Source organism: Triturus cristatus, chromosome 7 (genome assembly GCF_964204655.1).
Source record: "Triturus cristatus chromosome 7, aTriCri1.1, whole genome shotgun sequence".
NCBI lineage: Eukaryota > Metazoa > Chordata > Amphibia > Caudata > Salamandridae > Triturus > Triturus cristatus.
In genome coordinates this window covers 1,662,643,267-1,662,668,060 of record NC_140590.1, presented here as the reverse complement: position 1 = coordinate 1,662,668,060, position 24,794 = coordinate 1,662,643,267, and the positions used below count along the sequence as shown (strand labels likewise).

General features: G+C 44.7%; 1 protein-coding gene across 2 annotated transcripts in view; it reads right to left on the bottom strand.

Annotated features, from left to right (window-relative positions):
* RBBP8NL (RBBP8 N-terminal like) overlaps positions 1–24,794 on the bottom strand; it is a 229,426-nt gene that overhangs the window by 17,310 nt on the left and 187,322 nt on the right. Inside the window, exons 7-11 of one of the 2 annotated variants that reach the window (XM_085619752.1) lie at positions 21,984–22,147; positions 18,839–18,921; positions 18,322–18,470; positions 7,171–8,011; positions 3,019–3,139 (exon numbers count right to left, since the gene is read on the bottom strand). In XM_085619752.1, the coding sequence (XP_085475878.1) occupies positions 3,019–3,139; positions 7,171–8,011; positions 18,322–18,470; positions 18,839–18,921; positions 21,984–22,147 (1,358 nt within the window). The remainder of the gene's footprint in view (positions 1–3,018; positions 3,140–7,170; positions 8,012–18,321; positions 18,471–18,838; positions 18,922–21,983; positions 22,148–24,794) is intronic. The other variant, XM_085619753.1, reaches the window with a different exon arrangement.

The following is a 24,794-nucleotide window of genomic DNA, read 5'->3' as shown; positions in this document are numbered from 1 at the left end:
GAGGCAGGGTACTGCAGTGAGTTAGAAGGTATGGTAATGGTGAGAGGGGGCAGGGCACTACAGTGAGTTAGAAGGTATGGTCACGGTGAGTGGAGGCAGGGCACTGCAGTGAGTTAGAAAGTATGGTAACGGTGAGTGGAGGCAGGGCACTGCAGTGAGTTAGAAGGGATGGTAACAGGGAGTGCAGGCAGGGTATTGCAATGAGTTAGAAGGTATGGTAACAGTGAGAGGGAGGCATGTCACTGCAGTGAGGGATAAGATAGGTATAGTGCGTGGAGGCAGGGTATTGCGGTGAGTTAGAAGTTAGTGAGAGAAGGTAGTGCACAGCAGTGAGTTAGACCCTATGGTAGCAGTGATAGGAGGCAGGGCACTGCAATGAGTTAGAAGGTATGTAACAGTGATAGGAGGCAGGGCACTGCTGTGAGATAGACATTATGGTGACAGTGATAGGAGGCAGGGCACTGCAGTGACTTGGAAGGAATGGTAATGGTGAGAGGACGCAGGACACTGCAGTGAGTTCGAAGGTAGGTACAGTGAGAGGAGGCAGGGCACTGCAGTGAGTTAGAAGGTATGCTAACAGTGATAGTAGGCAGGGGATTGCAGTGAATTAGAAGTTATGGTAACGGTGAGAGGATGCAGGGCACTGCAGTGACTTAGAAGGTTTGGTAATGGTGAGAGGAGGCTGGGCACTGCAGTGAGGCAGAAGGTATGGTAACGATGAGAGGAGGCACGGCACTGCAGTGACTTAGAAGGTATGGTAACGGTGAGAGGAGGCAGGGCATTGCAGTGAGTTAGAAGTTATGCTAACAGTGAGAGGAGGCAGGGCACTGCAGTGAGTTAGAAGTTATGCTAACAGTGAGATGGGGCGGGGCACTGCAGTGAGTTAGAATGTATGATAACGGTGAGAGGAGGCAGGGCACTGCAGTGTGTTAGAAGCCATGGTAACAGTGAGAGGAGGCAGGGCACTGCAGTGAGTTGGAAGAAATGGTAACGGTGAGAGGAGGCAGGGCACTGCAATGAGTTAGAAGCTGTGATAGCAGTGAGAGGAGGCAGGGCACTGCAGTGAGTTGGGAGGAATGGTAACGGTAAGAAGGAGGCAGGGCACTGCAGTGAGGCAGAAGGTATGCTAACAGTGAGAATAGATAGGGCATTGCAGTGAGTTAGAAGTTCTGCTAACAGTGAGAGGGGGCAGAGCACTGCAGTGAGTTAGATGGTATGATAATGGTAAGAGGAGGCAGGGCACCGCAGTGAGTTAGAAGCTATAGTAACAGTGAGAGGAGGCAGGGCACCGCAGTGAGTTGGAGGGAATGGTAACGGTGAGAGGAGGCAGGGCACTGCAATGAGTTAGAAGCTGTGGTAGCAGTGAGAGGAGGCAGGGCACTGCAGTGAGTTGGGAGGAATGGTAACGGTAAGAAGGAGGCAGGGCACTGCAGTGAGGCAGAAGGTATGCTAACAGTGAGAATAGGTGGGGCATTGCAGTGAGTTGGAGGTTCTGCTAACAGTGAAAGGGGCAGGGAACTGTAGTGAGTTAGATGGTATGATAATGGTGAGAGGAGACAGAGCACCGCAGTGAGTTGGGAGGGATGGTAAGGGTGAGAGGAGGCAGGGCACTGCAGTGAGGCAGAAGGTATGCTAACAGTGAGAATAGGTACGGCATTGAGTGAGTTGGAAGGTATGATAACGGTGACAGGAGGCAGGGCACTTCAGTGAGTTAGAAGCCATGGTAATAGTGAGAGGAGGCAGGGCACTGCAGTGAGTTGGAAGGAATGGTAACGGTGAGAGGAGGCTGAGACTGCAGTGAGGCAGAGGGTATGCTAACAGTGGGAATAGGTACGGCATTGCAATGAGTTAGACGTTATGGTAACAGTGAGAGGAGGCAGGGCACTGCAGTGAGGTATAAGGTATGGTAACAGTGATAGGAGGCAGGGCACTGCAGTGAGTTATAAGGTATGGTAGCAGTGAGACGAGGCAGGGCACTGCAGTGAGTTAGACGTTATGGTAGCAGTGAGAGGAGGCAGGGCACTGCAGTGAGTTATAAGGTATGGTAACAGTGAGAGGTGGCAGGGCACTGCAGTGAGTTATAAGGTATGGTAACAGTGAGAGGGGGCAGGGCACTGCAGTGAGTTATAAGGTATGGTAACAGTGAGACGAGGCAGGGCACTGCAGTGAGTTACAAGGTATGGTAGCAGTGACAGGAGGCAGGGCACTGCAGTGAGTTAGAAGGTATGGTAACTGTAAGAGGGGACAGGGCACTGCAGTGAGTTAGAAGGTATGATAACGGTGACAGGATGGAGGGCACTGCAGTGAGTTAGAAGGTATGGTAACAGTGAGAGTAGGCAGGGCATTTCAGTGAGTTAGTAATTATGCTAACTATGAGAAGAGGCAGGGCACTGCTGCTGAGGCTCAAGGGGACTGGTGGCCCTGCTAGGGGTCCCCAGGGTCCTTTCCAACAGCCTTTCTATGGCAGTGAAAGGCTGTCGGAAAGGGACATCGTAATCACTACGGTGATGCCTGAGCAGGCGCTGCCCCTATTGTAGGGTATTACACTCCGACTGATGGTCTGACGGGCTCCTTGAGCCTGTTGGAAGCTTTGGTCGGTCCCTTTGCCCACTGCCTCTGACCACCCGCATCACAATGCAGCAGTTGGATTGCGGCACCAGATGTAGGACATTGTAATCGGGCCCCCAGTGTTTAGTATCAATTGGTCTCGGAGTAAATCATCTGTGGGAATTTTACTGTGTTAGTGTCCTTCTCTTTCTCCTTTTCCTGCTTGTCAGAACATTACAAAACTGCTGATTACTTTATTTAGCAATCTTTTTCTAAGAATATAGAACTATATACTTAGTTTTCTCAGTAATAACGAAATGTGTTATTCAAGACTATTATCCATATCTAGGTAAATTGTCTATGCTCTGGGTCTCCATTTGAACAATAGATTCATTAGTTGGCTGTCTTCAATGTACATTTGTCATCCTTCTCTGTCATTTTTCAATGAGATTTGAAGGAACATGTCTTTACCTGGTTCCATGTCAGGGTTCTGTCTTCTCACTGAAAATGTCATCCTAATGCCTGAAGTCTCATCTCGGGTACACAAAGCAACTTGTCTAGTGTCGTTTTCTTGCGGCGAAGATTTCCAATCCTGTTGAATAGCATTCAAAAGAGGTGACACTTGTTGAATAATGGGATATGGAGTCAGTGCAATCCTGGAGTATCTCTCGGAATTAATGTTTACGTTTCTATCATCCCAAAGGAACTACCCTATTGCATTTAGAATACCGCAAATCAAATTTTACAGCCACATTTCTCAGTAATATTCCTGGACTGGAGAATGTCTTTTGCAATTTCGATATAGATTTGCTTTTGTGATCTGTCATGTGGCAGTGTGACAATCCTGCTATTAGCAGATGTCAGGACTTTAAGGTATCTGATTGGCTGATTAAGATGGCATTTGGTAATTCCACCAATAGTGAGTGAGTCCAATCAGGTACTTGTGATGTCATGTATGGCCATGAGCCCATACAGATAATCAGGTACACTAAGGGCCATTTGATGAGTTTGACGGTGCCGGAGTGGGACCGCCTTGCTCCCGTACTGTCAAGCCTGTGTTCGAACCACCCACCACATCAGGAGTTTTATCCTGATCTGATGGGTGGTTCTTTGCCCTTCCCAGGGAACGTCAAAGGTAGTACTTGCATGGCATGGACTGCTGCAGTCCATGCCATGCAGGTACTGGTGTGCATGTACTCAGTGGGGCACATGTTGTGACCCCCTGTGTGCATGCACATGGTGTGAGGCATCAGGGGGCCCTGTTGTTTCCTCTGTCGTACCGCCATGAAAAGCATGGCAGTGAGGAAACTTGTAATATGCTTGGTGGGCCGCAACGGCACCGCCAAGCATATTGCGGCCTCAGGACTGCCAAGCAACTGCCAGGGAATGGTGGTTGGAGTGGTCACTGGGAGGCTGGACCGCCCTAGTCATAATAGGGCGGCCGGGAGACTGCCACTGTGAGCCTGGTGGTCCGTGTACCACCAGACTCATAATAAGGCTCTGAGTCACTTATGCTGCCTGCAATTTATAAATTCTGAATAATTACTGTACACATCTACTGTACAGATGTGCCACCCTCGCATACTTTTTTCCGGTGGGATGGCAGGGGGCAAGCAACAATGCTGGAGTGGGCAAGCAAGAATATGGGAGGAAGTTGGGGGAAGCAACAAGGTGGGAGCTGGGGGGAGGGATATGGAAACCAACAACGTGGGAGGCTAGCGGGAGGCACAGGGCAAGCAACAACACAGGGTTGTTGGGAGGGACGAGCATGCAAAAAGGCAGGAGGTGGGTGGGAGGGACAGGGGAAGCAACAACATGGTAGGGTGACAGGAGGGGCAGGTCCTGAGCAACAACACAAGAGGTGGTGGGACTGACGTGGCAAGCAGCAATGCAGGAGTTGGTTGGGCAAGCAACCACGGTGGAAATAACAACGACAGGGCAGGCAACAGTGGAAGAGCAAATAATGATGACTGGGCAAGCAATCTGTAAAGGGCCAGAAGGACGGGGCAAGCAACAATGCGAAGGAGGAGGGAGGAAAACAATGAGATGAAAATCGCTTAAACCTCCAACAGTGCACAATTGGCATGGTGAAGTGGTGCGTTGGGGGGGAGCAGAGAGCGCAGCCATTAGGCGGGAAGTGGCTAGAGGCCTACAAAAGAACCCGGTCTCTATGGAATGGGATCTAATGATGGAGACCTTAAAAGCCTTGGAACTTGATCCCCTACCCATAGCCCCTAGAACGTAGAAGGGGTATACAGACTTAACACTGAACAGTCAAGCCCAGCACAAGCACAGTTCGGATGTGCAACCGCATAGTACATACCATAACACCACACATGTAACATAAAGGTGACCGAGCCACGATAACATAGTAGTGAATAAACCGGATAGAGCAAGAAAGGGAGGGGGGCGGAAGGAGGGAGGTTTAAGTTGTTAACATAACACATATGTAATGTACCCAGATATTAAATGTTCGTTTTCAACCAAACTAAGGAATAGGAATACATGGCTTAAAATACGCAAACCCAGTATACAATACCAGCTGTAAAATATTGTAACCAACAAATGTATGATACTATGCTTCTCATCAAAAGATGTATAAAATGTATTCATGAATATGATGGTTTAAAAGCAAAATCAATAAAGTGTGTTTTAAAAAGAAGGAGGGGGGAGGAATGGGGCAAGCAACAGCGCAAGAGGGGGGTGAGATGGAAAGGGCAAGCAAAAACGCAGCAGGGGCCAAGCAATATAATGTAGTGGGACGAGAGCGGAGATGGCCTTTAAACATCTGTACTCTTATAGAGTTCTGCAACTAAATGAAACAAGCATTTACAATGCAATAGGTCTCACATTACTGATAGTTTGAGGTATTGGTGTAGCAAATAATAATGTAACACCATTAGCTCATACTTTCAGTAATGCGAGACCTAGTGCATTGCAAATGATTGCATAGTGAGCCAGGAACCAGCATTGTATATCTCAGCGCCATACCGCAAGCTGCTCCTAGAGCTCCCTGGTGAGCAAGGCACCAGCAATCCATGTCTAGGTGCAGTACCGCAAGCTGCTCCTAGCGAGCAAGGCACCAGCACTGAATGTCTAGGTGCAGTACCACAAGCTGTTCCTAGAGGTCCCTAGTCAGCAAAGGCACCAGCACTACTTTTCTAGCTGCAGCACTGCAAGCTGCTCCTAGAGGTCTCTAGTGAGCAAGGCAGCAGCACTGCCAGTACCGCAAGCCGCTCCTAGAGGTCCCTAGGAGCTTTGAAATGTGACAAAACAATGATATTAATTCCGGATTAGGTTAGGTTGTACTCTATGTGGAGCTGATGAAGGGAAATTTATAGAAGGTCTAATATAAATGTGAGATGTGGTAGGTGCAGTACCACAAGTTGCTCCTAGATGTCCCTAGTGAGCAAGGCACCACCACTGCCAGTACCGCAAGCTGCTCCTAGAGATCCCTAGTAAGCAAGGCTCCAGCACTGCCAGTACATCAAGCTGCTCCTAGAGGTCCCTAGTGAGCATCACAAACTTTTGGTCACATATGGTACTCCCCTAATGCTTTGCATGCAAGACAGTACCACAAGTACATTCAAATAGCTATGTCTATATATACAACTAATAGCTTTGAAATGTGACAAAACAATTATTATATTAATTCCGGGTTAAGGTTGTACTCTTACTCTATGTGGAGCTGATGAAGGGAAATTTATAGAACGTTTAATATAAATGTGAGGTGTGTAGGTGCAGTACCGCAAGCTGCGCCTAGATGTCCCTAGTGAGCATCATAAACTTTGACGATATGGTAAATCCACCCTACCCTTAATGCATTGCATGCAAGACAGTACCACAGTACACTCAATTATATACAATTAGTAGCTTTGAAATGTGACAAAAGAATTATTATATTAATTCCGGATTAGGTTGTACTCTACGTGGAGCTGATGAAGGGAAATTTATAGAATGTCTAATATAAATGTGAGATGTGCTAGCGAGTAAAGAAACCACTACCAACCTTGTTTAGGACCAAGTGAGTTTCTTGTCTGAAGGTCTTTAAGAAAATAGTGCCTTGAGGTTGTAATTAAAACCTAGGGCGTAACAACACATGTAATAGGGAATGTCCTCATGGGAGGTTACAAAAAGAGACAGGTTGGTACTAGGGAGGGACTACAAAGCCTAATAACCAATGAAAAGTCACCATTTACAAAGGACAGGGACTGGAGCCAATTAAAAAGATGGGCGGGGAAGTAGGTGGAGCATTATGCACATATCCTGAATACAGCATGTCTCGAAGCGCAAGCGCGGCCTAGGCGAGATCTAAAAAGTAGCTCCAATAGTGCCAGCAATGGAAGGACAATGGGCAAGGAAGTAGTACTTGGGTCATGCTCCAGGGGAAGGACAAACACAGAACGAGTGATGATAAAGCCAACTAATGGTAACCCCCCTGTAAGTAAAGAAAATGTCTTGCAAGTGATGGTGCATGCGCTGATTCAGGTGACAGCTAAAAGCAGAATGATCCTTAAGAACCTGTCATTCTCGAATTGAGAGTTTTCCTGACCTTGATCAGGTCAAATAACAACATTCATAAAGAGACCACATAGAATAAGCGTCAAAGCATCAACTTCTTACCAGAGAGGATTCACAGACTCCATCCTCTGCAGTGGCCTGGCTTGTATCATTTCCTCTTCGAAACTGGCTTTCGGCCAACATGGAAAGGGAGATGCGAGAATAGTGGTTGCCAACATTATTGTCGAGAGTGTTGGAGGGACTTGTTACGGTCTCCAGTATCGAGCAGTCCTCTTTACATGCTGGACTCTGGCAGTTTGGCTCTGGCTGGCACAGTTTGGGCCAGCTATTCTCTGTGGAATCATGGCCATCTCTACCTCTGCCATAATCAGACAAATCCAAGGGTTTGTCCGGCAGGCCACTCACTGATATCCAAGCAGTCTCCGGGTTTCCAGAGTTTTTAAGAAGCTGGCCCCTGTCTTTTTGGTCACAAGTGTCCGGAGATCTGAGTTCCCCATTGTTAGTGTCTCTGCATTGCACTCGTTCCGCTCCCATTATCTGCTGGTTGATAAATGTCTGGGGTAAACTTGAATCTTTTGGTGACTCCATTCTAGCCCACTGGAATTGCTGCTGCTTCCTGACCCGAAAGTACTGAAGTCGCTCTCGCTGCTCCAGAAAGGAAAGCCGCCCCTTTAAATCCTGCTCGCTGAGGTACACTACTCGTCCAGCTACTGGGCTCCTCTCATCGCAGTCATCCTGGGAGCGCTTGCGGACTGGCTCTGCTTCTCTGGCATTTGGTATGTGGCTTGAGAACCTGGCAATGCTGTCCATGGGTATTGCATGGCTGCGCATAGCAGTCCGATGCCGAGCTAACTGCTGGTTAAGGCGATATAAATGCTCATCACGGCTGCTCTGCTTCAGTGCTTCATAGTGAGATCCTCTCTCCCAGGATTCTCGGCTATGCCTGGAGGAGGTAAAGAGAGGACAAGGGTGTTAGGAAGCGATTTTAGAACCAAAGACTATATTGCTTCTAGCCGTGTGTTATGTTTCTTTGGGCATTTCTACTTTTTAATTTCTCAGCAACAGGTACAGTTAAAGGATTTTAGGCACTCAAGGCCAAAAAGCATTTGAAGTTTATTTATTTATTTTTAAAGTTTTATATAGCGCGAAATTGATACCGAAGGATATCAGAGCGCTTTACAGTACGAGGGAAATGAAGGTAACAGATCAGTACATGAGTCAAATAGGGAATATACATAGGCATTGAATCAATAGTGCACACATGAAAGACCATATATAAACCTGGGGTAAGCGAAGAATGGGCTAGTCAATGAAACATAATGACAAAAGGGGAGCATATACAATAGTAAAATACAAGATTGACAACCAATACTGTAGTATGTCCGATGCGAATAGAGCTGACAGTCGCTCCTTTTGTTAAGGTAAGAACTTATTCATGTGGAATCTTTTTGCTTCCAATTTGAAGGCAACCTTGGAAGAGATTCTACGTATTTCCGGTGGAAGAGAGTTCCAAATGCTTGGTGCAGAGCCGGAGAAGGCTCGTTGGCATGTTCTCTTTTTGCGGAAGATCAGGTGTTTCAAGAGGAAGGAATTAGCACTCCTCGAAGGTCTACCTTCTCCGGATAGTTCTAGCTTTTGCGCAAGGTAGTTGGGGGTTTTGAAGTGGAGGGCTTTGTGCGATAAGCAGGCAATCTTTAGTTGAATTCTAGCTTCGTAGGGCAGCCAGTTTAGAGATTTTAGGACCGGGGAGATGTGGGCGTATCGCTTGGTGCCCTTTATCAATCTGGCCGCCGCGTTCAATGATGCCTTTAGGGGGTCAAAGTGTATTTGGGGAGTCCACATAGTTGGTGTATTTCCTGCCCTTTAATAAAACAAGCATTGGCAAAGCCAAAAGGTTTACCATTGGCTGCCAGTATTTGGTTTCGGCAATTCCTATTATGTTATCTCTTGGTGTTTGGAAACCTTTATTGTTTGGGAGCTGCCAGGCCCTCAGCAATTAAAAAAAATTATTGGCAAAAGTCAAAAATATTTTTTGTTCTCAAAAATGCACACTTTACCACAGTAGTCCCTGGCACTGAAGGGAACTACTTTGTGTGTGGAAGTGTTCTTTGTGAAAGGGCAGCGTGTCTTTACTCAAAATGAAGTAAGCCAATGGCTTAAGTGGGCTGAGCCATTGCACCATGATGGAGTTGGTGAAAGAAATATGAATTACACAACAACAGGCTAATGCATGAATTCTGGCTGAAAACCCGCATAACTAACTAGTTTTTACACATTGACCCAGGTTTAATAATATTTTTGCGGCGTGGTTGCACAGCCAGGACTCAAAATGCTAGTTTTGATTTACAAAGCCACACAAAGGTATTTTGTTTTTCCTCAGAATTTTATTTAGCACAAACTTGACCAAAAAGTTTCAGGTATCAGAGCGCTTTACATGAGCACCAATTGCGTTACACAAGGACACATTCATTTTTGTTAGGCACGAGAAGATTGAGTGATTTACCCAGAATCACAGGATGTTAAGCGTCCCTGCTGAGACTTGAACCCGGTTCCCCTGCGTCGAGGTCGACCACTCTAGCCGTAAGGCCACATCCATTGCCTTGCGTGGCTTTTATTTAAAAAAGTAACGCCTTGCATTGTGATTCGTTAAACTGCATCTGGTAGGTGTTGCATGAGTGGAGCAGAGGCGTTCCCTGCATTCACCCATGGATTTTGACACAAACCCAAATTTACTAAATACAGTAAACCTGTGTTGGTGCCCAAATGGTGCGTCTAACCAAGAGAGGTGTAAGAAGGAGAAAAATCTCCTTCATTTCTGCTTCTTGCTTCCTTTTTCCATGTATGCTTAATTTGCAGCACGCATGGAAAGAGGAACATGCCTCTAAGTGTTTTTGTGCTTGTGCGTTTCCCTTCCTTCACAAAATCCTACCCACAACCCAGGCACCCTTGTGTGGTGGCAGAATGGTGCCTGCATTGGTTGGTGCAAAGCAGCTGCAAGTGCACCAGAGCAGGGAGCGAGTTGAACAGTACCCTATTTTTGTAAATATAGTGCTGTTCAGCTCTCTCCCATTCACACAGCGCAGCAACTTGCCTTGCAGCGTTGCGCGATCATTTAGAAAATCTGCCCCATAATTTTAGTAAAATCCACAGGTCTTTTCTAAAATCAAACCTGGAAAAGCCAATCGGGCTAGTGTTGTCTGCTAACCTCTTGCCTTTGCTAATGCTAGTTTTGTAATGTTTTTGTAAATCTTTGTTACAAATAGATAGAAAAAGTTGAAAAGAAAGACACATTTTCCATATAAGCAGGCAGTATCTGTATTAGTGTTTCGAAAGATCACCCTCTTCACAATCTGTTGGCTAAAATGTTTCAACCTTGCTTGTAAAAAGCAACTTATTAGCTACAGTATCTTCATTCTGAGATTGTAGTAAACACTGTGTCAAACTGTGTCCTCTGGAACTCTGGGAAATGCAATTCTCTGTGACCCAATCAGTTTAACTTTTCGTACGTGTACAAATGCAAACACACACTCTACCCGCTCCAGCAGGAGTTGGAGCAATGGATGTCATGCAAATTAAAATGGTTGTGTGACACAACCACGCTTTCTTTTCCAAAGCGTTCCATAACAACACGGGCGGAACAACAAATGCATCTGAACCACACATTCCATTTACCACACGAGTCGTCACAGCAATTTGCCTTAGGGGCGCGCTGGAATTTGAAATAGTATAATGTACTATTCCAACTCCAGTCCCCGCAACAGAAGGGAAAGCGTTGGACTTTAAAGTCCAATGTCACTTTACCTAACGCATGACAATGTAACGACTTGTGTTGTAAATGGAATGCGTGGTTCAGACGATTGAGACCGTTCAGTGCCATGACTCTTAAAAGAGTGCATGGTAAAAGTTAAAAAAAATGTACATTGAGCAGCGCGTGGCCAGTAAAAGGACACTGGCTGCAAACATGTAGCTGAGATAGGTCCATGCTCCATGGCAGGACAGAAGCCCCAGGAAGAATTCAGGAGGAAGTGAGCAGCTGGCAAGAAGCAGGAGGCGTAACCACTAAGAATCAAGGAAACAAGAGTGATGTGAAGCCAATTAATGAAAAATAGTGGTAAGTAATGGGCGGGCTCGAATCCTGTTTTTAAGCTTTTTTTGTGAATAATAGCTTTCACTGACCCCGAAACCTAAAAATGTGAATGACAATACAACGACCGATGACTGAAAGCCCCCTCTGTATCCCTGTGTGGTGTGTCAACACATATCTTTGGGTATGTGGGTGTTGACACACTCCCTGTAATGTGCCTTCTTGGGTTGGTAGATGGTCCAAGTGCTGAGAATCAATGGCAATAAAGGACCATATTACAAAGATACCTACTATGTATCCTCTGTATGTTACTAAATTAGAGAAAGTGAGTGTGTAGTTATTTTTAATTTGCACTTTATTCCGAAAAGGTATTTTTAGCTTACTAATGGCTTTGGCACCGATTGACGAACTTGAAAGGCAATGAGTGCAAACAGCTAAAGAGTCAGCATATCAAGCTTTGTGCAGGTACACTGAAAGCGAAAACATAAATGAGAGGAGTCTAATACTGCAGAACAGAAATACACCAAACGTGGCATGAAACTACACATTTACGCAGAGGTGGGATTTTTGTAGTTCGATATAAATTAGGGATGGGCAGAACTCGTGTAATTTGCTATAGTGTAATTACGTGACTTTAAACTAAAATTACGCAGGATTATGTGGAATTACGTGGGGAGCATAACCCTGCATATAGTGCTATTTTCTTAGCACACATTGCACTCTAGTGGCAAAAATGAACCTGAGGATGCATTTTGTGGTACGAAAATAGCTCTAAAGACAACAAACCAGGTACAAATACAGCCAGCAGTCTCTCCATCACTCCCCCTTGCATACCATCCTAATATGCAGCTCCTTCAGGAGACAACATTCCGACGACTCAGAGAGCGCACTCTCATTACCACGTGGGGAGATCTTTATCATGCCGGGACGTTTTGAAACTCTGACCACTTTTGTCATGGGCACCAACCATCTCCCCTAGATGTTTTCCTTTACGTACGTCTCCGTCAGGGCATCCGCTCCATCACCCCGGAGTTCCCTCAGGAGCCTCCCTGTCTCACCCCCCTACATTTGATGCTCCGTGCTGCCTCTCCAAAACGACTGGTTTCCATGATCTATCACACCGTACATACTCAACGGGAAGCACCCCCATGCCCCTCACGTGCACATTGGGAATCAGAACTTGGCTATCGGATGCCCACTGGACATACTGCTGCTCGCAAACGGAGCAAATCTCTGCCAGTAGCAGGCTACGCATCTTACACTTTAAATTCCTTCATCGCCTGTACTACACTCCCGTTAAAATGCACAAGTACAAACTTAGGGAATCAGATTGTTGCGATAGATGTGGAACCCTGAGTGCTGATTTTCTACACCTGGCCTAGGACTGCCCTGGAGTACATGACTATTGGAGGCAGGTCCTGGAAGCCATAGAACAGATGACAGCATTAACTGTCGAGAAATATCCACTATTAGCCTTACTGGGTTACACCCAGCACATCCCTAAACCGCAACTCAGATATGTCTCGTTGGGACTCTTGATGGCTAAAAGACGCGTTGTGTGCGGTTGGGACAGAGGAAGAGCGCCCAAATTTAAGGATTGGTTAAATGACTTAAAAATTGCCAGGAGCAATTATTCCACTACGCAGAGCTAATTCCCAGTACATCACAGCCCAGAGATATATGGGGGCCCCGAGATATATGGGGGCCCCTCACAAGTTACCTCCTTGCGCATCCAAGGGAGGATCCAGCTGACAAACCGACACTAAATACATCTTAAACTTTAGCCCACAAGAGACACGAGTAATCATTATGGGGTATATGCCGGATATTTTACTTTGAAATTTATCTTCCTGTATCGAATCTCTACCATGTTGCTGTTTATCATCATCATATCTAGCTCTAAGTTATACCTGACCAATGATGCTGTATTGAATGTCTAACTGTCCTATAAATATTGTAACCTAAGGAGATACTGCAATTGCTCTAAACAGTAACACAATGTGAGAATAGACTATACAATGTAAACAGTGCTGAACTATGTGATTAATCTCATGGTAACATATCAAACCAAAGGAACCGACAAATGTAGCGTATATGCATATAAGCGGTGTCTATCAATATGTGCTTCTTGTGCTTTGTATTATTCACTTTGAAAAACCAATAAAAAATTTTAAAAAATTAAAAAAATTAAAAAATACAGCCAGCAGTCGCATGTGGTCTGTTCCTGTGCTCTTGAGTAGCATTTTTGTCCAAATTACTCTAAATTACAAAAACGGGCATAATCGTGTAATGTTCAGTAAAGAGTAAGACAAATCGACTCCAATGACTCCAGTGTGCAGTGCAATAAAAAAAATTCCAGGCCTAATATTAATCTGTTTGTTACTTTTTGAGATATTTGCATTACAAAGAGTGGTCAGTGGGCTCCAAAGGGTTGAATGAAGGGTGAACAAATTGTATATTCAACTGGCAGTTCAAAGGCCACATTTTTGGAAAAAAAAGTAGCCCCAATTGGACAAGGAAACGGCCCAGTGCAGTTTCAGAGAGTCTGCGAACCTTGAATCATTGAAAGGCTGGCAGCAATTGAAGGTTTTTGCCACAGAGGCTTTTAGAAGGTGTCAGGGACCAAAGCCTGCATCCTGGAAAAAGGAAGTGTCAAGTGCATCAGGGGATAATAGGGCATCACTTCAATGACAGAGGCTGTGAAGGAATCCTTTAGCTGCAGATACTACCACTTAAAACCCACCCCCGTTTTATTCAACATTTTTTTATATGTAATTATTTTTGTGAATCCTGAAAAGAGATGAAAAAAAGAAGATTCACAGTGGGACATGAGCCGCGAGCACTGTGACGTAGAGGCTCGTGCAGAGCCTAGTCATCAGGACCATTGCCTAAAGTCTGCTTCACATCGCTAAACGGCGTGTGCCATAAACTTCAAGATACTCTGGAACCTTTATAGGCTTCACTACCGGGTTTACGTGGCCCCGCTAGATTCATCGCAGCCGCTGCTAAGAAGAAATTCGATGTGTTCAAATTTATTTTGACCTCCTCTTATTGAACCTTATTCATTACAAGAGATTTTCCCATATGATTAATATTGCATGTGGACTTTGTGAAACTTAAAAGAAGAGAGCATTCTTTAACTCCATGATACCATATTATTTTCATACTGACTCCAGACTTCACGATTTGTCGTGCATGATCTATTAGTTATCCCAATGAGAATTCTTTTCATTACTCCTCTATTGTCCATTTCTAGAAGATCTAAGAGGGGTCTTTTTCCATCTTCTTGGACAACCTGCAGTCCTGATGATGATCTCGCTGATGTCTTGCTACAGAGACCGAAACATCGACGTGGTGTCCAAAGTCCTTTGAATCTTGTTGATCTATGTGTTATCTGAATTTGAGTTCTATTTTTTGAGCCATTTTCAATTCTTTATATAGGACCTGGACGTTTTAACACACTGATGTGTGGTTTCGTATAATTAGGAAAATGAGCGTATAACCATTGCCACAGTGTGTTTTTCTTAGACTAACCCTATATCAACCCCTTTGTATACAATTTTATTGGAAATTGTGTTTTGAAATTCATATTTTCTTGTGAATTATTTTTCCTGAATAATTTCAGACCCTTCCAAGATGGCGGGCATTTTTAAGAAGTCTGCATATGCATATCTTAGGTTGCACCAAGTGTCTGTGTTTTTTACCCATTTTTTCACTCCAGATAATGTTTTGGACCATATATGCTTCCTGTATTGTTGTATGGATCGAATGGCCTAGTATTAGTGATATTTGTTATTCTTGACAGATTTTCCATACAATTCAACTATTGGGCAGCATGAGGTAAGAGTATGAGAGCAGCCATTTCGTGGGCACTCATTTTACAGAATGCCCATGAAGTTTGAGATCACAGCTGTTTTGGGTAAGTGACAGGTGTGCACTATGAATTAGTTATTCGGGTCTTTGGATATGGTTGCATGTTATGTTAACTACCATTTGTATAGCGCATAATCACCTGCAGGTCTCTAAGCGCTTGATGAGAAAACCCAAAGTCCGTCTGCCATCCCCGATAGCACCTAAATGGAGGAGTTAGACTGTGTCCAGTGCCTCCCTAAACAGAAGCGTCATGAGATGTTTCCTAAAAGGAAGAAAGGTGGGTTCCTTGCGGTGGTTCTCAGGCAGTTGATTCCAGAGTTGGGAATTAAAACAGAGAAAGCTCTGCCGCCTTTAGATGCAGTTTTGACCCGTGAGTTGCATGACAGAACGACTTATGCCTTAACAACGCATACCTAAACAACATGATCTCAACCACGGCCGCATCTTTACCACTCATGCCTTTACCATGAATGCCTTTACAACAAATTTCATTGTAAAGGCATGATTTGTTAAGGCATATGCGTAGTATGGCTCAGACCCCAGCCCCCACGCTCTGAGCCTTAAAACCCAGCCCCCAGTCCCACAAAATACCCCCCGGCCCTATAAACTACCCGAACCCCCCACCCTGAGCTCTAAAACCCAGCCCCTGGCCCTAATAACTACCTCAACCCCCGCCCTGAGCCCTAAATCTGACCCCATCCCTAAAAACTGTCCCTTCCCCCCACCCTGAGCCCCAAAACCCATCCCCAGCCCTAATACCTACCCTGACCCCAGCCCCTCCGTCCTGAGCCCTAAAACCACCCCAGCCTAAAAAGCTGCCCATCGCTGAAACCTAAATAAAAGTAAATAAAGGACTCACCAAGCCGCCGTTCCATCGAATAGCGACTCTCCAACATCCCCACCCACAAGCTGCAATGCTAAAACGCTAACTGCCTTTACCATGCATATGCGTGGTTAAGGCATTTGCGTGGTTAAGGCATGCATTGTTCCGCTTGCGTTTACTGGCACGCGTGGTTTAGTCTGCGTTGTTAATGCTGTTTCCCCTTGTATTTATATGATCCTGTCACAAAAGCGTTTTTAACTGATTCTCCTGGTATTGAACGCTAACGCAGCAGCGTATGTGCCCCTATATGTGAGAGGCGGAGTCTTTTTGTTTGGGCTCTGACAGTATTTCCTGTAGTATACGTTGGAAGAACAGGATGAGTAGGGGGTGTTTACAGATGAGTCCTTTTGGTTTGTTTTAGTCAATGCTATCTTAAATCAATCCTTGTGAACCACATTTAAGTGAGCTGACGAGCTTGCTGTGGCTTTGGTATTCCAGAGTTAGTGCTACGTAAGGTATATGTATTTTTCCCCCACGGGGAGAAAGTTTTGATGGTATAGCACCACTAAGTTTTTCTACTGTGGTATTCATATCAAATCATTTATATACCTTCTAGGGTTTTAAAGAAGTCAGTGGGTTAGAAGTGGGCAAACGCATTATGCGACAGGTTTATGAATTAAACATCTGGATGTGCATATACACAATACATGGTTTTTATTGAGATTAGTATAATTTTTTAGGTGGATAATACCCAAATGAGAATTATATTTGTCCTATAGAGGAAGTTGTGAGCCTCCTTTCTAATATACATTGGCATTTGGAGGGCCTGGAAAAGCAGCTACAGTTATGCTCTGTTCCTTAGGACATGAATAATTAATGTACGGGCATGGGCCTGGCTGATGGTTTGACCAGGTGTCGTATGGGTGTAAAAGGTGAGGTTTTTTGGACAATGGTGATGGTAAAAAAGAGTGATGATTGGCACCCTTTTGAGGAAGCTCTTCTTCTTATTCTTATATATAAGGATAACAGTCTAAAGGTCTTGTTTTCTTCCTTTTCTTTTACTCTTCCCCCCTTTCTTCCTATTTGATGACACTATGGGCCTTATTATGATGTCGGGCGGAACACTATTGTGGGAAAGGAACCGCCCTACCTTAGTTCGGTGGTTCCGACATCCCAATTTGGATGCAAACGCCCCCAGGGTAGTTGGAAACATAGATTTTTCAATGGAAGCTTGTGCGGCGAGCGTAAACGGCCCACAGCACAAGCTTTCATTGAAAAATAGATGTTTTCAAACATTCCTGCACCATGTGGCAGGCACATCACAGTGCTTGCCACACGGTGCAGGGATGCTTAGGAGGGCACAATAGGTGCCCCCCAGGCCCAAATGCGGAGGGCCAGGAGGGAAGGAGGCCCTGGAATGGCTGTCAGAAATCAACATCATAATCCCAACGGCGGTGCCACCGTCATTAATGGATTATGAACTGTTTCCGATGCACCGACGGGTCCTTAAGGCCTTCGAAAAGAATCGGACGGTCCCTCCGACAGCTGCCTCCGACCGCATGAGCGGCGGCTCATCAGTTGAGGTTCGAACGCCATCGTAATCTGGCCCTATGTGCCGTATTTGCCCATTTCCCTACCAGGTCTTATCATTGGCAATATTTTTGTAGTGAACATGGTGCTTTCTGTGCAAAAATCATGTAATTTGTAAATGTTTTTAATGTTTTAAAATGTTGTGTAATGTGTTATTTTTTGTATCTTGGAGAACTTATATATTTACAACTCAATTGAATTTGTATCCAAGATTTTTTTTATTAAAGATTAAAATAAATATTTTAAGTGTCCTGAAGAAGATGATTTCCATTTTAGTTAATCCATCGAAATGCATCAAAAAGTATAACATGGCTCATTTCTTGTTGCATCTGGGTTTAGAGATCTACATGTATGGATTGAATACCCAATGGTGTTTGCAAGAAGGTGTCAAATGTATGTGTTTTTATTACATAATCTTTTTCTTATATATCAATAAAGTCCTTATGTGTGATTATATGATTTATAAGTTATAAGTGATCATAATTTAATAAATATATAGTTTCTATGTTTGTTGTTTGAGTGTTATTTTGCATAGTACTGTAGTTTGTTCTGACTTTGCCACAGGGAACGTTATTGTCTGTCATGGCCTGATTTGTAAGACAAAGCTGTATAAAATGGGTTAGGTGGCATCAACCTCACAGGACATATTTACAGGGTCACTGAGGAGTACCTCCACACATAGCAGCAAAGTTGCCAGATATGTAGCAGCGTTCCCCTCCGTTTGCACACTCGCCAACATAGATCAGAACCCCCAAACAAGGCCCTTAGCAGAATCACAGTCAAATAGCAACAATTTAAAATTTTATAAGCGCTCTCTATATATTGAGTGCATATTACATTTTTCTACTTTACATCTAAGTGTCTACGTTGAAGTGGTACATACGCGTCAGCATCGCTGTGGTAGTTTGCCATTGTTGCTTTACACGGTATCTGTGTTGGACCCTCTGAGCTTCTTTCATTCTGGCAGGGTCTGGAACCAGGCCGCACAACGGCAATTGTTCCATGAAGTTGATTGGATATCCGCTGCGAGTTCTCAATATAGAGGGACAAAAGTTAGAAGTTGTGACCTTCAAAAGCCTTGACTTGACCTGCTGTCTCTCTTTTGATCTCAACTATTAGCTGGTGTTGCATTCAAAGACTTCCCCTTGACCAGTTGTCTGTATATATTAAACTGACTTATAACACTACTTTCCAATATTGCTGATCATCTGACTTATCCTAGCAGATGACTGCCACCTATGTAAATTTCAGAGATTTTGAAGGACATGCCTGCTATGTGTCTGACTCCTCCCCATCCCCAACAGCTATATGCAAGGTATGATCTGTCATAAAGTGTAGCAGGTTGCCTATATGTTTAACTGCATGAGTAGGCAAGATGGTGGTAAATTCCACTAACTTACCAGTTCGTATAACCGCCTATCTGTTGTCGCCATTACTGCAGGTGATGCTCTGGGTCCAGGAGAAAGTCTTGGCACTGATTTTTCTAAAATACAAACACAACCTATTGTGGTAACGGGAAGTTTTCTTAAAGGGAGGCTGGCCTTCCCCACAAAATATACTTCAGTTCTTTAAAGGTGGACTGGTTGCTAAAGGGGCCTTTCAGCAGCCTGATGCTAATCAACAATTAGTTCAGATCATTTGGTTCCTACTATACCAAGTTCTAAACAAATAGATTGAAAAATAATTAGTAAGAAAAGCAAAAGTTGTTGATAAGTTAAGCACATTTTTTTTTAAAGATTCAGGGTTGGTGTTCTGGTAAGTTCTTATGGTTTGGTATCGGGTGATAGTCAGAGTTAGGTTTAGTAAAGGCTAGGATTAGGGTGAGGGATCAAGTTAGCTTATGGATCTGGCTTAGAGTTAGATCTAAGTTGAGGGTTAAAGTTAGAGTTAGGGGCAGAAATAGGTTTAGAGAATACTTTAGGGTTAAACTAGGATTAGGAAGGTGAATAGAGTTAGAGTTAGAATTATGATTGAAATTATGGTATGAGTATGTTTATAGGTTAGTATTAAGAATGGGTTCAAGTTTAAAGGAACTAAAAATAGAAGACAAATGTAAATTCAAACTCAATGAATCCAAGATTCTCATAGTAGCAAGCAATTTCAAACATTTGCAAAAGAAGCTTTTGATTGGAACAAAATGCGATGTTCTCTTGATCCGTTCGAAGTCTTTACATAAAATCAACCTAACAGTTGGGTGATTCTTCATCTGCTCACCAGCCTGCCACGGGCAGTGGCCTCGGACCAGTCCTTCTGGTGCAGACTCAGGTGACAGTTTTATGTTGGCTCTGTTGAGGCCACTCCTCTTTGGAATGTGCCATGACCAGTGTTTCCCTTTCACTTACTACCCTCATAGTAGGTCACTTCCCTATGATTTAAATGGGCCAGGATATTGAAGTGCTTGCACAGAAGTGCTGGTCACTTTGTGCAGAATGGACCAGTAGCCGTCAGATTGTAATTAGAGAGCTCCTGGTGACTAACGGAGGGGATAAACGCAGAGTTCCTGGTCACTGGATAAGAATGTACATTTAGACCTCCTGGTCACTAATAGAGACTGCAAGTACAGAGTACATGGTCAATGGAACGTGCATGTATGTTGTCAGTCTATATGTACTGAGCTTCTAATCACTGGGATAGGCTGTAATTACAGAGCCCCTGGTGGCCATGAGCGGAGTTAAAGGCAGAGCTGCTGGTAACTGGGAGAGGCCGTAAGTACATATCTCATGATCAGTGGAAGAGTCTTGTCCATTGTGATTCCGACTGTGAGTACTGAGTTCCTATTCACTGGGAAATACTGTATGTGTACGGAGTTCCTGGTCACTGGGACAGTCTGCAAGTAAAGAACTTGTTGTCTATGTGCAGTTAGGAAGCACAGGGTTTTTGGTCACTTGGAGAGGCTGTAAGTTCATAGCTTACGGCCACTTCAATAGACATGTCCAGTGTTGTGACTGGTAGAGACCATATAGGTGCAGGACTTATGGGCAATGGGAAAGGCTGTAAGTACAGAGCTAATGGTCCCAGTGAGCCGCTGGTCACTGGGAGAGGCTTCAAGTGTATAGCTCATGGTCAGAGTAAAAGGCTTGTTCAGTGTGCCTTAGGGTGATGTACAGAGCTCTTGGTCACCGGAAGAAGCTGTAAGTTTAAGAAAGAGTTGAAGACATACCTCTTCAAAGAACACTACATCAAAATATAACAACAGTCCACAAACCAGCTTCCGCAAATGACTATTGTGACGGAGTAACCCGTCTGCCAAGATCTAAATCAGGCCCTAAGTACTGAGCTCCTATTTCCTGGAGGATACCATATATGCACAGAGCTCCTGGTCACTGGGAGAGGCTGTAAGTACAGAGCTCCTGTTAACTGAGAGTGTATAAGTTCAGAGCTCCTCGCAGACTCTGGGAGAGGCCGGAAGTACAGCGCCTTTGGTCACTGGGAGAGGCTGTAAGTACAGAGCTCCTGGTAACTGAGAGTGTATAAGTTCAGAGCTCTTCGCAGACTCTGGGAGAGGCTGGAAGTACAGAGCGTTTGGTCACTGGGGAGGCTGTAAGTACAGAGCTCCTGGTAACTGAGAGTGTATAAGTTCAGAGCTCCTTGCAGACTCTGGGAGAGGCCGGAAGTACAGAGCGTTTGGTCCCTGGGGAGGCTGTAAGTACAGAGCTCCTGGTAAATGAGAGTGTATAAGTTCAGAGCTCCTCGCAGTCTCTGGGATGCCGGATGTACAGAGCCTTTGGTCACTGAGAGAGGCTGTAAGTACAGAGCTCCTGTTAACTGAGAGTGTATAAGTTCAGAGCTCCTCGCAGACTCTGGGAGAGGCCGGAAGTACAGCGCCTTTGGTCACTGGGAGAGGCTGTAAGTACAGAGCTCCTGGTAACTGAGAGTGTATAAGTTCAGAGCTCTTCGCAGACTCAGGGAGAGGCCGGAATTACAGAGCCTTTGGTCACTGGGAGAGGCTGTAAGTAAAGAGCCCTTGGTAACTGAGAGTGTATAAGTTCAGAGCTCCTCGCAGACTCTGGGAGAGGCCGGAAGTACAGAGCGTTTGGTCACTGGGGAGGCTGTAAGTACAGAGCTCCTGGTAACTGAGAGTGTATAAGTTCAGAGCTCCTTGCAGACTCTGGGAGAGGCCGGAATTACAGAGCGTTTGGTCACTGGGAGAGGCTGTAAGTACAGAGCTCAGGGCAAGTGAAAAGTGAACTGTAATTACTGAGCTCCTTGACTCAATTAGCTATAACCACAGAGCACCTGTTACCTGAGTACAGCCCGGGTGATTTCTTGTCAGTTTGTAAGTAAAAGCTCCTGATCACTGGGGGAAGCTGAAAGTACCGAGCCCGGTGCACAGCAGTGGGAGTGACTATATGTAGAGTGGTGAGGGTCAGTGGAGCAGCCATGTTCTTTGGGAGTCAGCCGGTACGTACTGAGATCCTGTTCATATGGATGATCTGAGGGTAGACGTACCAAAGACGAGCAGATCCTAAGTGTGGCCTGGCCCTTGGCAGTCCCTAAAAGACACCTGACAGGTGTATGCTGTGTGACGGCACAGGTAAAACTCACCTTCTGGCAGCTTTGGACAGGGTCCGTCCTCTCGCTCCTCACCTTCCCTGTTAGGGGTCTTCTCAAAGCTTTTCTTCTGGATCCCTGGCGATGCCAGAGGTAAGGGCGAGTTGGGAGTAGAGGGAGTTTCAGGCAGAAAAACTGGTTGGCTCTTTGTTCTGTCACTAAGGGGATGAAAATTACACCATGAATGATGAAACAACATTCACTGATGATTGGATAATTTAATAACATAGAACTCTACGTGCGTACAAACCACAGGTTCAAACCCCAGAGACTAAGGAGACTGGCAGTGATGGCTCGGATGCTTTAGAACAGCCCTTTAAAGGAGGAAGGGGTTTGCTGTAGGAAGCACAGAAGGTTAGAATTGAGGAGCAAATGCAGACCTGAGTTTAGACACCGATACAGGACTAGCACGGTGGCAAGTCCCGAGGGTGGTTATTTAAGGGTGAGACAGGAGCCAATCAGGTAGAGGAGGGTATCTTTTTCATTTACATGTTGGTACTTAGTTGCAGGGTCAGGTACCTAGCTATAGTCAGGACTTATCACTCTACCAACTGCAACCATCTCTAGGCATCCACTCCACATGCACACAAAAATACATCAACAGTCTATGAAAGCATTATCCACTCTCAGCATTTCAGGCCCCACCTCTTCAAGAGAGGAGACTGACCAGAAGCTATTGAGCAGTAAATTCAACACTGTTAATCGCTTCTTCCCTGGACATATAAACATAATGAGACCCACGTCGACAACACCAAACAGGCAGCCTTACTGTATCTAATCCCTCGTTGCTCCATCACCAGTTGAGTAGATTTAGACCCCCTCTTGTGCACTGAACTCAGTGTCCCCCAAGACCATCCCCTTTGAAGATGATATTCTTACAGGGCCGGTTCTAGGGTGGTGTGACCAGTGGCACCGCACCAGGTGCTGACTTTAGGGGGCGCCATGTTTGCAAGTTAATTTGGGTTTTAAAAGTACCTGCTGCCGGATTCCTTGCATCCAGCAATTTCCGGGCAACGATAAAAATGTCAAGATAACTCTGGTGATTAATGTTCTTCCTGGAGAGAGATCAAGTTTTATCTAGTTGAGGTTTTGACTGATCATAAAATAGCACAGAGGTTTAACATACCTGCTGCAAAGAATGTGTACCATGCAGATCACCGAGTGCAGATAATGTAAATTGGTCAGTGGGTTACTCCTTCTCTAAGAGACATCCTTTTGTTACTTGCAGTTTATAAGTTAACATCCTAATTAGAACAGTGAATTATTAACTGTCATCAAGGAAATGCATGAACACTGCAAGGTATAGATTAGAGCATAGATTAATGATGCAAAAAGGGTTCATTTGGGAAGAAATCGGTTCTTATTATTAAAGAGAATCCCCAACTATAGTGTTCCGTTTTCAATTCTGAGTTTGTGCTTCTCCAGACCAAGCACTCATAAAATATACTGTCTACCAGTTTAGATGACATGTCACCCCTACACCTTGTAGTCCTCTGGCTTGTGTAACATTTCCTGTACCCTTGTTTACACACATATGAATGATTGTCTCTGTGTAATGTGTGTGTGATACAAAGTGCTCAGACACCCAATACTGGTATGAATGGTGCTGTATAACTAATTAAATGCATCTGAAAGAGAGTGGTTATGGAGACCTGAAAGGCACTGTTAAAATGTGATGGTGAGGGAATCTGTGGCGGAGGTGGTCACAACCTCCACCAAGATTGGGGGAGTGTCAACAAACAATATTGCACCGGGCGCCACATGTACTAAAGCAAGCCCTGCATTCTTCCATCATTGATTCTGAAGCCCCTATAAAAAGATGCTCCCATTCCGCTCCTCAATAATTTCATATCATCCCAAAGTCAGGAAATGTTCCCTGTTGATGCCGAATCAAGACAAATCCTCTACTAAGTCTCCCTGGTCAGACACAAATTAACTAACTACTACCCCATGACCAGCCTCATCAGAAATATAATTGAGGAAGACGTCTGTGTAAACTACAAGACCTTATCAGTAAAACTAACCTAGTATAGGGCTACTAATCTGGTTTCAGACCATGCAGTAGCATATACATATACAGGTAGCCAACAACGCCCATCTTATACCCAACAAGAATGATCCTTGCCTACTGATTATACTTAACCTCTCCGCATCTTTCAATAAAGACATCTTCCAAGCACTAACGTAAACACTAGGAGCTCACATTAACTCTTGCGCACCGCCCTCCCAATGTCAAATCCTATTTTACTCATTGTCACCTACTAATCTAGAGGAGAGCCTCAGAACACCAGAAATATCATCTTCATCTTCTGATTGGAACCCCTGGAGCCCCACGTACAATCAGCAGGTTCAAGTTCCATCAATATGCTGATGTCAAACACAGCTAGCTGAAACTCTCAAAGGTTCATGATGTTTGATGACTTAAAACCTGCTTCAACCTTTTCAAGAACTAGATGTAAAATGCCTACCTTGAACTTGGACCAACCAAGACACAACTCATCTTACTCGTGAACACCAACACCAAAACCACTGGTTCAAGACTGTCTATTCAAAATAGACCTAGATTATTTATATGCCAGCTAATAGCTAATGGCAAACCAGTTAGATTCACCCTCAACAGAGACATCTGCTTCAAAGAACATATTGCCAAGCAAACCAAGATAGCATGGTTCCAGAATCCCTGCTGAAAAAGGTAAACTTTTCCTACCAGAACAGTAGCCTAAGCATTACTCTTCTCTCACCAGATGGAGGCAAATCTCTTCTCAGTATCTTCTGTGACACCACAATCTCAAACTGGAAGGCATA